The sequence below is a fragment of the Aplidium turbinatum genome, chromosome 5 (assembly GCF_918807975.1).
Source record: "Aplidium turbinatum chromosome 5, kaAplTurb1.1, whole genome shotgun sequence".
NCBI lineage: Eukaryota > Metazoa > Chordata > Ascidiacea > Aplousobranchia > Polyclinidae > Aplidium > Aplidium turbinatum.
This window is the reverse complement of record NC_137476.1, coordinates 37,568,596-37,581,871: the sequence shown is the minus strand read 5'-3', so window position 1 is coordinate 37,581,871 and position 13,276 is coordinate 37,568,596. Positions and strand designations below refer to the sequence as shown.

Below are 13,276 nucleotides of genomic sequence, written 5' to 3'. Positions count from 1 at the left end.
AACATACCCAGCATATAGCCAACGCTGGCCCAGCAATCAATGTTTGCTGGGTTGTTTCGCATACTTGTAGAGGCTCTTGAAGCAAGGCCGGTTACGGAGATTGGCAGAGTGAAATTTCCGATTGTTGAAGTCTTGTTACCTGGGAATTATTACATCCATTAAGTGCCACTGAATGGAGAGCAGTCCTTAGAATGCGTTGATCAAGCGCACGCCCCGAAAGTTGAACCAGCACCGCTTGATCTTGAAGCTTCTTCGTTCACGAAGTCACGCGCTAACCAACTGAGCTATCGGGGCGACTTAAACCTTACATTATGTCATTATTCAGATGCATGGGATAGAATTTAATCTAGGGTAGGCCAATGCCATTCTCTGTTGTTATAAACTTGCATTTGATGATGCTCAGTCTTATCTGGCAGCAGTGCAGGATAGGCCGGTACCCGGTCATTTGGTCGACAAGATGTTAGGTCGACAGAACGACTCATTTTAGGGTTAGTTAACAAACCTTTACCCTAACCCAAATGTCCTGTCGACCAAATGTCTTGTCGACCAAATGTCTTGTCGACCAAACGACCGGCTATGAGGTAGCCTAGGCCTATATCATATGAGGGAAACGACATATTTATCCTCTTTCATATTCAGTATTATTGTGCATAGCTTATTAAAATTAAAGAATAAGTTTTATTGCAGGTTGATACTATTATTGCGCACAAATGTCCAATTCTGCAGTAAAATGTTGTATGGTGTGCAATACGCCTAAGCAAACATCACACGTTTTGCCTAAGACAAGGGGGCCCGGAGTGAGAGGGGGGCCCGGAATGACTCTTCGTACCCCTAGTGAAAATTTCTCTCAGAGGCTCTGTATGTGGGTAAAGCATCGAGACGCTTTGTCAGTAATATGTTAAGTTTTATCAAAATGAAGTTCAACGTGGATATTGTTCCTGTGTATAAAACGGTCAAAGTTGGTTATTATTTTCAGCTTGAACTTAGGACTCTCCCTACTTGTGTTTAAATGTCGTGTACAAGTTCACTTGTTCGCATGACACGAATTGTACATACATCGGTATGTCTACGCGGCATTTGGACACGAGAGTGAGCACTTACATTTAATTAATTTGAACAAACAAAGTGCCATTAAAGATGACATATTCGATTGCCAAACATGTTCAAATAACAAACCATCCTTGTAGTCGTTTAGAATTATGCGTAAATGTTCCACCGAATTCGACACTAAAATCCACGAGGCTGTGCTAATAAAATCATACAATCCTCGCCTCAATACACATTTGTTTGCCTCAGGCGCTTCATATTTACTCAACGTCTTTTCTTGATGCGTGTTTGCCTCGCGTAATCTAAACGCCATGTGATCTGCCGTTTCATTTTATGCATTTCGTTTTTCAATTCAGTGTTTAGATCAGTTATTCATTTACATTGTAGATATGATAAGCAGTTATTTTTTTTGTTACTTGATAAGGGCTAACGTGTGTATGGCCGAAAACGTTTGTAGCTTACAGTTTATCTTCACAGTAGGCCTATAATACTTAGGCTAATCACCAAAATAAACGTGGGCTTAGATTTCTTACCTTGCGTGAGCTAGCGTGTCAGCGTTTGCTCTTTAGGAAGTTGGCAGTATCAGAGCAACCCGTTTGGAGCTATCCAAAAATACTTTGGTTCTGTGCAGCAGGGCGAGCGACAATTGCTTTTTGGTCGACAAACTCAAGGAGCGATTTGCTGCCACAATGAGCTTCGAGTGGAATTCCATGCAAATTAAACACAACTTCACAAAGTTGCACAAAAAATGTCTTCCGTTACTTTGTCGGCTCAGTGAATTCACGAACAATTACCATTTCTTGCGTTATAAAATATCTGGCAACACCTAACCACGTCAACTGTGGCGACCACATAAACGCGAGCGCCCAACTAACCACTAGGGGGCGTCTACCAGGATACACAACAGTGGTCGGCTAAATTTTATTTTATTATGACGCAACACTGCATAAGGAACAACCGATGTTGTGGAGTGACGACTGCGAATCAACCACCAACAATGCCTCACGTTCAATAAATATTTTGCAAACGACGTTGAGTCTTCAACACAATCAGGAGAGTTCAAATCCCGACCCACTCTCGATGCAGTAAAGGATCTTTTCCTTCATCGTTTGTGCGTCTGTATACCGCGGTAGGCGCAGAAGGTTGAGGCAGGTCGATGACGTCAGCAGCCGGTCGCTCTCGCCGCCATTGTGTACGCAAAATGGCGGATGCATTTCCTGAGCAATGACAATAATTATAAGTCAATATGTGCTCATATAACTCTGTATCTATCACAAATATAGGTTGTTCTCAACAGCATAGAGACGTAGGGGAATGGGTGAAACTTGCTTAAAACAATTTATGTTTAAAAACATATTACAGTATAAAATTTTCACATGATTGGCCTCACTTTGAATCCTAGAAAAGGGGGTCTTGAACAACTTGTCACAAACAGAAGCAACTTCCTCTTCTCCTCTTCAGAGAAAGTGTCCAGAACTTCCCAAAACAATGTGATAATGGCGTCGTCCTCTTTGTAACCACCTAGTGGAAAGAATAGTAAACTAACAATCGCCAACTGTTGCTCAACAATGAGGCACAAAACGTCGTTACAGCGGAGATGATGACCTCCTATTTTGGTAACTTGCCGTCGCTATGGTTACCTGAATACGTGGCGTGACGTCGCATGTCAGTGACGTCGATTTCAACCTCGGCTCCCGATATGAGAGTCTGCAGCTCCCGATGATCGAACATGCGTAGCCACTCAAGCGGAACGACGGATGCCATTCCGTCACGAAACGCGTCACAGGCCGCTTTCATCTGCACGTTGAGTTTGTAGTTGGCAAGGAGGTGGATGTATCTGCAACAGGTGACGGAGGTTTACACAACGATGTCCAATGCGGTGGCACAAACCCACTGGGGGAAAGGTGAATGTAAAATATCAGCACTTGATCTCCATTTTTCTGTACGTTAGGTGGAATAAAACCATCATCAACAAACGAAGGTGACATCACAATAGTCGTCGGTTGTTCGTGTACTGAAGAGTTTCTGAAGCTAGGAATCCAACAGGATGAACAATTTGATGAGTATACATCAGAGAGACATGTTCTTCCTGCGGAGTCAATGCAGATGTTGCTCCTGCGGAGTCGGAGGGAGGGGACTAACCTGACCCGATTGTCATTGTTTACGGCCATGTCCTGTCCACCCGGGATCAACTCCTTGACTTCCAGCTCACCAAACTGATCGTCCACTACCGTGAAGTTGAGGTCCAGATCTGCCACATCTCCCTCGTAACGACGAAGAAACATCAAGTTTCTGTGGAGAAAAGTTGGGAAGGTTTAGTTGGAATCTAACGGTCATCATTTGAGGTTTACAGATTGATCAGCAACCAACAACTTTATCAAAAATATTTATCAAACATCATCAGCTACTTGTAGAAGTCCGGATCCAAGGATTGGAGATGATTGATGTCAACATCCACGTTTCTGTGACGAAGAAGCTTGCAGAGGAAGAATGAGGCAAACCGCATCTCTGTCTGCATCCCTTCGTAGAGGAGCTGGGAGGTCAAGAAAATATGATGGAGGAGATCACAAATATATTTCAACGAATTCAAACGTCATTTCCGGACTAAGTCTCGGCTTGACGAAAGTGATGACGTATTCTGGAGTGCTTTGAATGCATTTGACGCACGCACAGGGACAGACGTCATCAGTTGCGTCACGACACGATGAGGAGTGATGACGTCACAAGCATGGGTGAGAAAACAACAATTATGATGGTGCGATCAGTCTGTTGTGTAAAAGACAAACACAATCAAAGACGGTGGAATCTCCTACCTTTCCAAGAATCCTTCCTAGAAAGTGGAAGTGCTGAGTGAAGTCATCCACGACCTTGTCAGCGTGCGGGTTCGGGTACAGTCCGGACTCCCCTGTGATTTTGAAGAGTCCTCTAGTTGGTTCGAACGCGGTCTTTGCCAGCTGTTGCATGAACTCCCGAGTGACTCCCTCCCCGTACCCAGCCTCTTCCATCCCCGCAGGATTCACAAACGTGACTCGGAGGACACGACGGAGGTCAGGAGCTGCAATGAACACAAGTGATGAGCATGGTCACTTTATGGGCGCAGGGATATAAGGTGATGTTGGCATCAGTAAATGAGAATAGAAAAGCATCCAAGAGTTAATAAAACCGTTCAAAATAATGTTTTATGTTTTGAGAGGTAAGAAAACTGGACGTTATTCAAAATAATGTTTGAAACAAAAATTATTCACTTTGCGTCGTGCGACCTAAACTACAAACTGCCCAGTGGAAGCCTTACCATTGGCCAATGAGAAGTCATTGAAGGCGTCTTCATAGAGGTAGTCGCGACGCACTGTCACCCGGATCACGGTGGAAGAATCTGCAAGACCGGCATCCTGGAAGAGCGCATCCCGGGCGGACACACGCGATGACCGGTCCTGAGCAAGCATTGACTGGAGGAAAAGTGCAAAGATTAGAGATCAAGAAAAGAAAAATCTTTTGACAAACACATAGCAATGCCTGATACGAACGACTCGGTTACATGTCTTGCAATAGACACAAAATTACTTCCATGCAAGCACGGTTCAACCTTATTAAGATAAAACATCGATTTCAATCCGCTAGTTTTTAGTTCGTTAATATTGAACTCACTTGCACAAAAATACGTTTGCTGCATTAGAAATCAGGAAATAATGTCGCTGGTAGTGGCAAAACAAACATGGCTTCTTGTTTATACTTCAGGGCGGATTTATTTGTTAGGCAAATTTTAGTGCAGCTTCGTCTGGCATTTATTTTGCAAAACTTTTCTGTTGCAGCATTGAAACTCCATTGTTGCAGCACAGAGGTCATTTCAAAGCGAATCCAACGTTGCCACGTCATACTTCCGCCACATTATTATAGCTACTTGGTGTAAACCTGCTGTCTCAAATCCTCAGCCAATTTCTCCAATTTTGTTTGGTTGAAACGTAAACTATACTTAGAGCACAAATATGAAGTTTACAAAAAGTGTTATAAGCTAAAGTGCAAACCGTAAAAATGGACACTCTGTTGGTGAATGGAACGGTGAAGGGGAGGCAGGTGAGAGTGAGGAGCTGCCTCGCTTCGGCGACTGACATGGTGAGATCCTCATCAGAAGGATCTGGTTAGGATGATGTAAAATACTGTGATCTAATGGGCAGCATCACCCAACCGAGCAAATCAGTTCTTTATTACATTAGTTCAACGTATGCAAACGTTGAACTAATGTCAAGAGGTCGGATTTACAGGCTGAAAAGTCATGTGCAGTGCTTTCAAATCGTATGTTGTGTAATATATTACAACCCAGACAGCAAATTAATAGCTTTTTGCATTGATTCAACGTCTGCAGATGTTAAATCAATGAGTAGCTGTTTTATGGTTGCAGGAGGTTCAACTCAACGTTTAGGCAGTTCAGCTTTTACTGACAGTGCAAAAAACTCAAAAAGGTTTTACATAGTTTGAGTTACCATAAAACAAGAAAACAGATTTGTCAAAAATGTAGTTTCAAAGACAGTGATCACTCACCAAGTAGAAAGCGATCATTGCCGATCCTCCTTTCTATCCTGAACCACAAAGAGGTCAAGATTAACTTACAACTCAAAACAAGGGAATTGCCACTGACCTGCCATATGAGCGGCAAGATTGTCTTTGGACTTATGTCTCCTCCTCCAGTTGGTGGCCAAGTACTTTTGATTGTCTCCTCCAACTGTCGAGGACAGCCAGATGTCGTCACCACCGAAAGGGCGCCTCGTGTGGCGCGTGTGCAGCTGGTTTAAAAGGCGGGAACAAACCTACGTCATCAAGTTGCATGTTAGGGTATGCCCCATGTGACGATAGTGCACGTACACGGAAGACAATAGAGACAGTGTTTGTGTGGTAAATGTGCAATTGACCAACACAACGTTACATGCGAACAATCCATGATCCCGTATCCGGTACGTCACAAAGTAGTATAACAAAGGAATGTCCTAATCACCTGAATATAGACAGCACAAACAAAATGGAGTGTACCTTTATGTTAGAATTCCCCTTCTCAGACAACAAAATCCGTCATTGTTACATTGATTCAACGTTTGCAGATTTTGAATCGATGTAAAAACTGACGGATTTTGCTGTCTGAGCCCTTAGATGTGCATTAGGGTTCTTCAAAAAAACATTTCTTTGTCGAATTTCAGTGGGGACCCCCTGGAATTGTTAGGTTGCATCTAAAAACCCCACAAACCAAATCTGAGCACGTTTGGTTCAGTATTAACCGTGCAACGTCAATTTGAAAATTTAGATTTTGATTAAAATTTTCGAAATTTTTTTTACCCCCCTCCTGAAAAAAAAAATTTTTTTTCAACTTTTTTTGCATTGCCTGCAATGGAATAGCTGTAAATAAACCTGTTCACAATTTAAAAGCGAGTAGTCATGGTATAAATGTCACATTTTAGCAATAGTTGTGAGGTTGTTTTATGCAAAAACTGGCTTTTTCGCATGTTTTCATGAACTTCGGATAAGTTCTGAATGTTGATACAATTGTGTGAATATTAACTGCACTATTTTTTGATCTTTGACATCACAGATCATTGTGAGTTGTCTCTCTCTTGTATAACATTATGTCGAACTTTAAGTCTTGTATGTAACTGATAAGCTGTAGCCTGTAGTCAACTAATCTTTTTGATTTTCTCATTTAGATATTATTCTAGAACAAAAATTTGTGAAAATTGATAGTTAGAGTTTGTTCCTGATTGCATAATTACTGTACAAGTGTACAGTGCTGTAATTCTGCAAATTTGTTTACCTGCTGCCATGCATTATACACGTTCAAAAGATGTGGAAGTATTTTTAATCGGAAAGCCCAAAGATCAACCATTCTCTCAGTTACAATTGCCAACAAAGAGAGCTGTTTGACAAAGGTTTCTTTTCTATTTGAAAATTCAGAAAAAGCCAAAACAGGATGCTGTGGCGACTACATGTAGTGAGATTGAATTCCTGTAGAAAAAGATCCACACCTGAATATTCCTGTTTTCAGACCAAGAAAACAATCAAACTGTGGAACGAGCACAGGCTCGTAAACATCCCAAACAAGGTAATACGAGAAAAGTACAGTTTGACGCTGATTTGGATACCCTTTTTGATATAGCAAAAGCAAATATTAAAGAAAAACTTAATGAAGAAGACTATGCTTTCGTGAAAGATCAACAAGGCCAGCGAAAGTCTACATTTGGATGCAAAGCTAAAGCATTGGAAAAACGCCTTCTACGGAAAAGAAGAGCAGAAGAAGTTGAACTGGGAATGAAAAACAAATCGGTGAAGGATATGGAAGTATTAAATTCTGTGGAGACTGACCTAGATTTCCTAAGCAACAGTGTTACTGATGCCAGTTCAAGCTGTGTGAGCAGAGAAGATTGGGAAGGTACACCCAACATCCCAGCGAGACCACAATCTGTTTCCTTAGAAGTGCCAAGCCAGATAACTAAACTGCCACAAGTCATAGCAGCTGCTGATCGCCATAAGATTTCTAATTAATGCAGCTAAAACATCATTTAATGCCTTACTTGAGATCTTATGGCAATCAGCAGCTGCTATGACTTGTGGCAGTTTAGTTATCTGCCTTGGCACTTCTAAGGAAACAGATTGTGGTATCGCTGGGATGTTGGGTGTACCTTGTACCTTCCCAATCTTCTCTGCTCACACAGCTTGAACTGGCATCAGTATCACTGTTGCTTAGGAAATCAAGGTCAGTCTCCACAGAATTTAATACTTCCATCTCCTTCACCGATTTGTTTTTCATTCCCAGTTCAACTTCTTCTGCTCTTCTTTTCCGTAGAAAGCGTTTTTCCAATGCTTTAGCTTTGCATCCAAATGTAGACTTTCGCTGGCCTTGTTGATCTTTCACGAAAGCATAGTCTTCTTCATTAAGTTTTTCTTTAATATTTGCTTTTGCTATATCAAAAAGGGTATCCAAATCAGCGTCAAACTGTACTTTTCTCGTATTACCTTGTTTGGGATGTTTACGAGTCTGTGCTCGTTCCACAGTTTGATTGTTTCCTTGGTCTGAAAACAGGAATATTCAGGTGTGGATCTTTTTCCACAGGAATTCAATCTTACTGCATGTAGTGGCCACAGCATCCTGTCTTGGCTTTTTCTGAATTTTCAAATAGAAAAGAAACCTTTGTCAAACAGCTCTCTTTGTTGGCAATTGTAACTGAGAGAATGGTTGATCTTTGGGCTTTCCGATTAAAAATACTTCCACATCTTTTGAACGTGTGGAATGCATGGCAGCAGGTAAACAAATTTGCAGAATTACAGCACTGTACACTTGTACAGTAATTATGCAATCAGGAACAAACTCTAACTATCAATTTTCACAAATTTTTGTTCTAGAATAATATCTAAATGAGAAAATCAAAATGATTAGTTGACTACAGGCTACAGCTTATCAGTTACACACAAGACTTGAAGTTCGACATAATGTTATACAAGAGAGAGACAACTCATAATGATCTGTGATGTCAAAGATCAAAAAATAGTGCAGTTAATATTCACACAATTGTATCAACATTCAGAACTTACCCGAAGTTCATGAAAACATGCAAAAAAGCCATTTTTTGCATAAAACAACCTCACAACTATTGTTAAAATGTGACATTTATACCATGACTACTCGCGTTTCAACTGTGAACAGGTTTATTTACAGCTATTCCATTGCAGGCAATGCAAAAAAGGTTAAAAAATTTTTTTTTTTTCAGAGGGGGGTAAAAAAAATTTCGAAAATTTTAGTCAAAATCTAAATTTTCAAGTTGACGTTGCTCGGTTAATACTGAACCAAACGTGCTCAGATTTGCTTTGTGGGGTTTTTAGATGCAACCCAACAACTCCAAGGGGTCCCCAATGAAATTCGACAAAAAAGTGTTTTTTTGAACAACCCTAACGCGCATCAATCAAAACAGATCCATGAAGCAACATCGAACTGGCCGGGGGCGAAGGGGCAATGCTTATCAGTGTCCCCTGGCAAAAAGCATTTACAATTATACTTACAACGAGGCCCACTACCAACCTTGAACATATGTGCTGCGGATGCGATTGTCATCCCAGAGCTACTTTGGACGGAGGTCGTCATTGTTAGGGATTTCCCCGATGACAGCTGATGGTAGAGCTCCCTAGAAGAAGAAAGTAATTAATAGGGTGACCCAAAAAAAAAGAAATTTTAATTTTTAAACATTTTCTTGTTTAGACCTCTGCATTGTGGTCCAAAATGACACCTTGCCAAGTTTTGTTGAGATTGGTCCACATTTGACGCCCTAGCAGTGGGGCGGTACCGCCCGCCGGGTCAAAATCAGCCAATCTGGCTAAATCTCAGCAACCGGTAGTCCTAGAACGCTCAAACTTGGCTTTAAAGAAGCAGAATGCATGGTTTCCTATCTAACTTCCAGAGGGTTTTGAGGTCTAAAACATTTAGTTTATGAAAAAAATGCAAAAAACACATTTTTGACCAAATGTGGCCCCCATAAACGTGTAATATTCTACTTTTAGTGTAATATACAACACTAATAACACAAAATTTAAAATACAAGCAACTTTTGTTGAATCACAGACAAGCTTTATTGCTTTTGCACTTTGGTTTAACTCTCAACCACTGACCACTCTAATTACCCATTAAATAATCAAAGACAGTTTTTTGTTTTCGTTTTTCATATTAGTTTACCACCTAATATTTCTTAAACATGATTTTGTGGTTGTGTCCAGCTTTTTGGTGGACAATGACTTCTTGGCCATATCTCCAACTTTAGAATGGTAAGCATAAGTGACTTTGATTGCTTTGTCCAACTCTTTCTCACTACTTGGAGCAGAAGCCCTTTCCTCAACATCAGTGACCATGCCCAAAACTCTCTCAACAACATCATTTGTAGCAGGCATGTTCTGTATCAGAGCTTTGAACGATGAAAACTCCTCCATATGGTGCCAAGATCTGGGATTTTTATGAGTCAGACATTCAAACTTGGGCAAAACTCCAAAGAGTTCAAAAGAGTCTGGTCCGATCAAGTCTGGCAAGCGAGTGGAGTTTTGAATAGAAGGCATTTGAACTAAGCCCTGTCCAATAACGGCTCTCTCGGAACTTGATCGAAATGTTTGCATCTTTTGCCACATTCGGACCTTGGTGGATAATGGATATGCTCACACGATCACTTGCAAAAGCAAACACAACGTGGCGCTCAATGAGGTACCACAGGTGCAGGTTGAGTTTCGCGCGAGCAGCAACAGCCACTTCAAGAAAAAGGTCAGGGTAGCCTAAGTTGCTTCTTTTAGGAATGGCATTTGTGAGAGCGTTCCACATTTCTAAGTCATTTACTGCAGCATTTGTCAAACTTGAAGATACGTAAACCAATATTTAACATAAAAAAGTGTTAACATACAGGAAAAAAGAAGCCAGTTTTTGCAGTGGTACTGAAATGTTTAAATAATGAAGCAGAAGTTTTGGTTGATGTGATAAACATGACGGACTCAAGTGGATCAAAGAATAAAGCAAGAAACATGATTGAAGCACTGAATGCTGTCAATTTCGACATAAAAATAGTCTAGGGTCTTGTTTTTGACACAACTGCAGTAAATAGTGGTATAAAACTGGCGTCACTGTTCAACTTCATATAGGACACAGTATCCTTAAACTAGCCTGCAGGCATCATATCATGGAGCTTGTTTGTGGTGGAGCAGCTTCAGTAGTCTACGGTGACACAGAATCACCACACGAAGCTGTATTTAAAAGCTTTGCAGAAGTTTGCATGAACATAAATGTTCAAGTTTATGAAACTTTCTAAAAGAACAACAGAAAACTGAACGGGATTAAAATTAAAGAATCAGTTCTGATTTCTTGTTCAGTTGGCTTCAAAATGGAAAGAACATACGAGAAGGTTACAAAAAGTTGGCTGAATTGTCCATTCTTTTTCTTGGTGGTACTTTCCCACTTGGATACAATTATACGTTCAAGGCTCCAAGTGCATTTCATCATGCACATTGGATGGCGAAGAACATTTATATCATGCAAATTGGCGATTCAAGCAGCGATTATCTGAAGATTCAGCTTTTACCAAAGATTGTGACGTTGGGAATATATATTCACTGGCGGCTTTTTCAACACTTTTTTTATGTTAAATATTGGTTTACATCTCCAAGTTTGACAAATGTTGCAGTGAATGACTTAGAAATATGGAACGCTCCCACAAATGACATTCAGCTCACCTCTAAAAGAAGCAACTTAGGCTATACCCTGACCATTTCCTTGAAATGGCTGTTGCTGCTCGCGCAAAGCTCAACCTGCACCTGTGGTACCTCATTGAGCGCCACGTTGTGTTTGCTTTTGCAAGTGATCGTGTGAGCATATCCACCAAGGTCCGAATGTGGCAAAAGATGCAAACATTTTGATCAAGTTCCGAGAGAGCCGTTATTGGACAGGGCTTAGTTCAAATGCCTTCTATTCAAAACTCCACTCGCTTGCCAGACTTGATCGGACCAGACTCTTTTGAACTCTGAGTTTTGCCCAAGTTTGAATGTTTAACTCGTGAAAGTCCCAGATCTTGGCACCATATGGAGGAGTTTTCATCATTCAATGCTCTGATACAGAACATGCCTGCTACAAATGATATTGTGGAGAGAGTTTTGGGCATGGTCGCTGATGTTGAGGAAAGGGTTTCTGCTCCAAGAAGTTAGAAAGAGTTGGACAAAGCGATTAAAGTGACTCATGCTTACCATTCTAAAGTTGGAGATATGGCCAAGAAGTCATTGTCCACCAAAAAGCTGGACACAACCACAAAATCATTTTTAAGAAATATTAGGTGGTAAACTAATATGAAAAACGAAAACAAAAACTGTCTGTAATTATTTAATGGGTAATTAGAGTGGTCAGTGGTTGAGAGTTAAGAGGCAAACCAAAGTGCAAAAGCAATAAAACTTGTCTGCAATTAAACAAAAGTTGCTTGTATTTTAAATTTTGTGTTATTAGTGTTGTATATTACACTAAAAGTTGAATATTACACGTTTATGGGGGCCACATTTGGTCAAAAATGTGTTTTTTGCATTTTTTTCATAAACTAAATGTTTTAGACCCCAAAAACCGTCTGGAAGTTAGATAGGAAACCATGCATTCTGCTTCTTTAAAGCCAAGTTTGAGCATTCTAGGACTACCGGTTGTTGAGATTTAGCCAGATTGGCTGATTTTGACCCGGCGGGCGGTACTGGCCCACTGCTAGGGCGTCAAATGTGGACCAATCTCAACAAAACTTGGCAAGGTGACATTTTGGATTACAATGCAGAGGTCTAAACAAGAAAAAGTTTAAAAATTAAAATTTAGTTTTTTTTGGGTCACCCTAGTAATTAAGGTAACCCAATTTTCAAAAAAAAAAGGAGACTCGCATAGGTAGGTGTCATGGACTTCTGCAGGCTATAACCGGGTAAGCAAATCCCCGGTTTGACACAGCTCAAAAGCATGTGGCTGCGTCTTTGGCAGTACACCTGGCAGCTTGCCTGAAGGTTGACACGAAGATTGGCTTCCTTGCATTCTCGTTCATGCAATCTCATTGAAACATCGTGGTCGAAATCACGATTCATCAAACAGGACCTACCTGACATCATAGTGAGGCGTCTTCCACTCCGGGAAGATAGTCCGAATAAGGCGGAGGCAAACATCTCTGAGTGTCCGCACGATTGTGCTTATCTCATCGAGGGTGAAGGTGCTGCGACTGTTTTCCGACAAATCTGCGACAGATCCATGGATTAGAAAAAACATTCTAAAACGGTTAAATCAAATATAGTTATTACTATCTGAAGCCTTTACAAATTGTTTCACCTAACGGATCATCAGAAGGTCTGCAAAAACATGCAAAAAAGTAATGAATCGATAATTCCTGAAAAGATATTAAATATTACAACTGTAATTTAATCTGCAAAAAAAACCTTTAAACCTGTAATTCCTGAAAAGATATTAAATATTATAACCGTAAACCAATCTGCAGAAAAAAAACTCAGAATTACTAAGGGCTACCTTCATCCATTACGACAAAGTTTCAATTAATTTGTCCATCTGGAAACCAAGCAAGTTGATGGCAACCTCTATGACATCACAAAAAAGCAAAATGCAGTTTGATGATCAATGCAACCTGTAGTAATCTGAACAAAATAAATGGAAATTGTTTGTTTAAAAACCTGTAAAAATTAAATGAGATTTATAACCTGTAAGAAT

The 13,276-nt window shown here is 40.5% G+C and overlaps 1 protein-coding gene across 2 annotated transcripts in view; it reads right to left on the bottom strand.

Moving 5' to 3' along the window:
* Positions 1-1,963: 1,963 nt before the first annotated feature.
* Positions 1,964-13,276, bottom strand: part of LOC145769960 (ubiquitin-protein ligase E3C-like) — a 42,668-nt gene continuing 31,355 nt past the window's right edge. For both annotated transcript variants that reach the window (XM_082581522.1, XM_082581523.1), the window contains exons 12-22: positions 12,660-12,792; positions 9,101-9,203; positions 5,681-5,849; positions 5,070-5,179; positions 4,340-4,493; positions 3,861-4,102; positions 3,456-3,580; positions 3,190-3,339; positions 2,688-2,884; positions 2,438-2,568; positions 1,964-2,264 (exon numbers count right to left, since the gene is read on the bottom strand). In XM_082581522.1, coding sequence (XP_082437648.1) covers positions 2,097-2,264; positions 2,438-2,568; positions 2,688-2,884; positions 3,190-3,339; positions 3,456-3,580; positions 3,861-4,102; positions 4,340-4,493; positions 5,070-5,179; positions 5,681-5,849; positions 9,101-9,203; positions 12,660-12,792 — 1,682 coding nt within the window. In that variant the 3' untranslated portion in view covers positions 1,964-2,096. The remainder of the gene's footprint in view (positions 2,265-2,437; positions 2,569-2,687; positions 2,885-3,189; positions 3,340-3,455; positions 3,581-3,860; positions 4,103-4,339; positions 4,494-5,069; positions 5,180-5,680; positions 5,850-9,100; positions 9,204-12,659; positions 12,793-13,276) is intronic.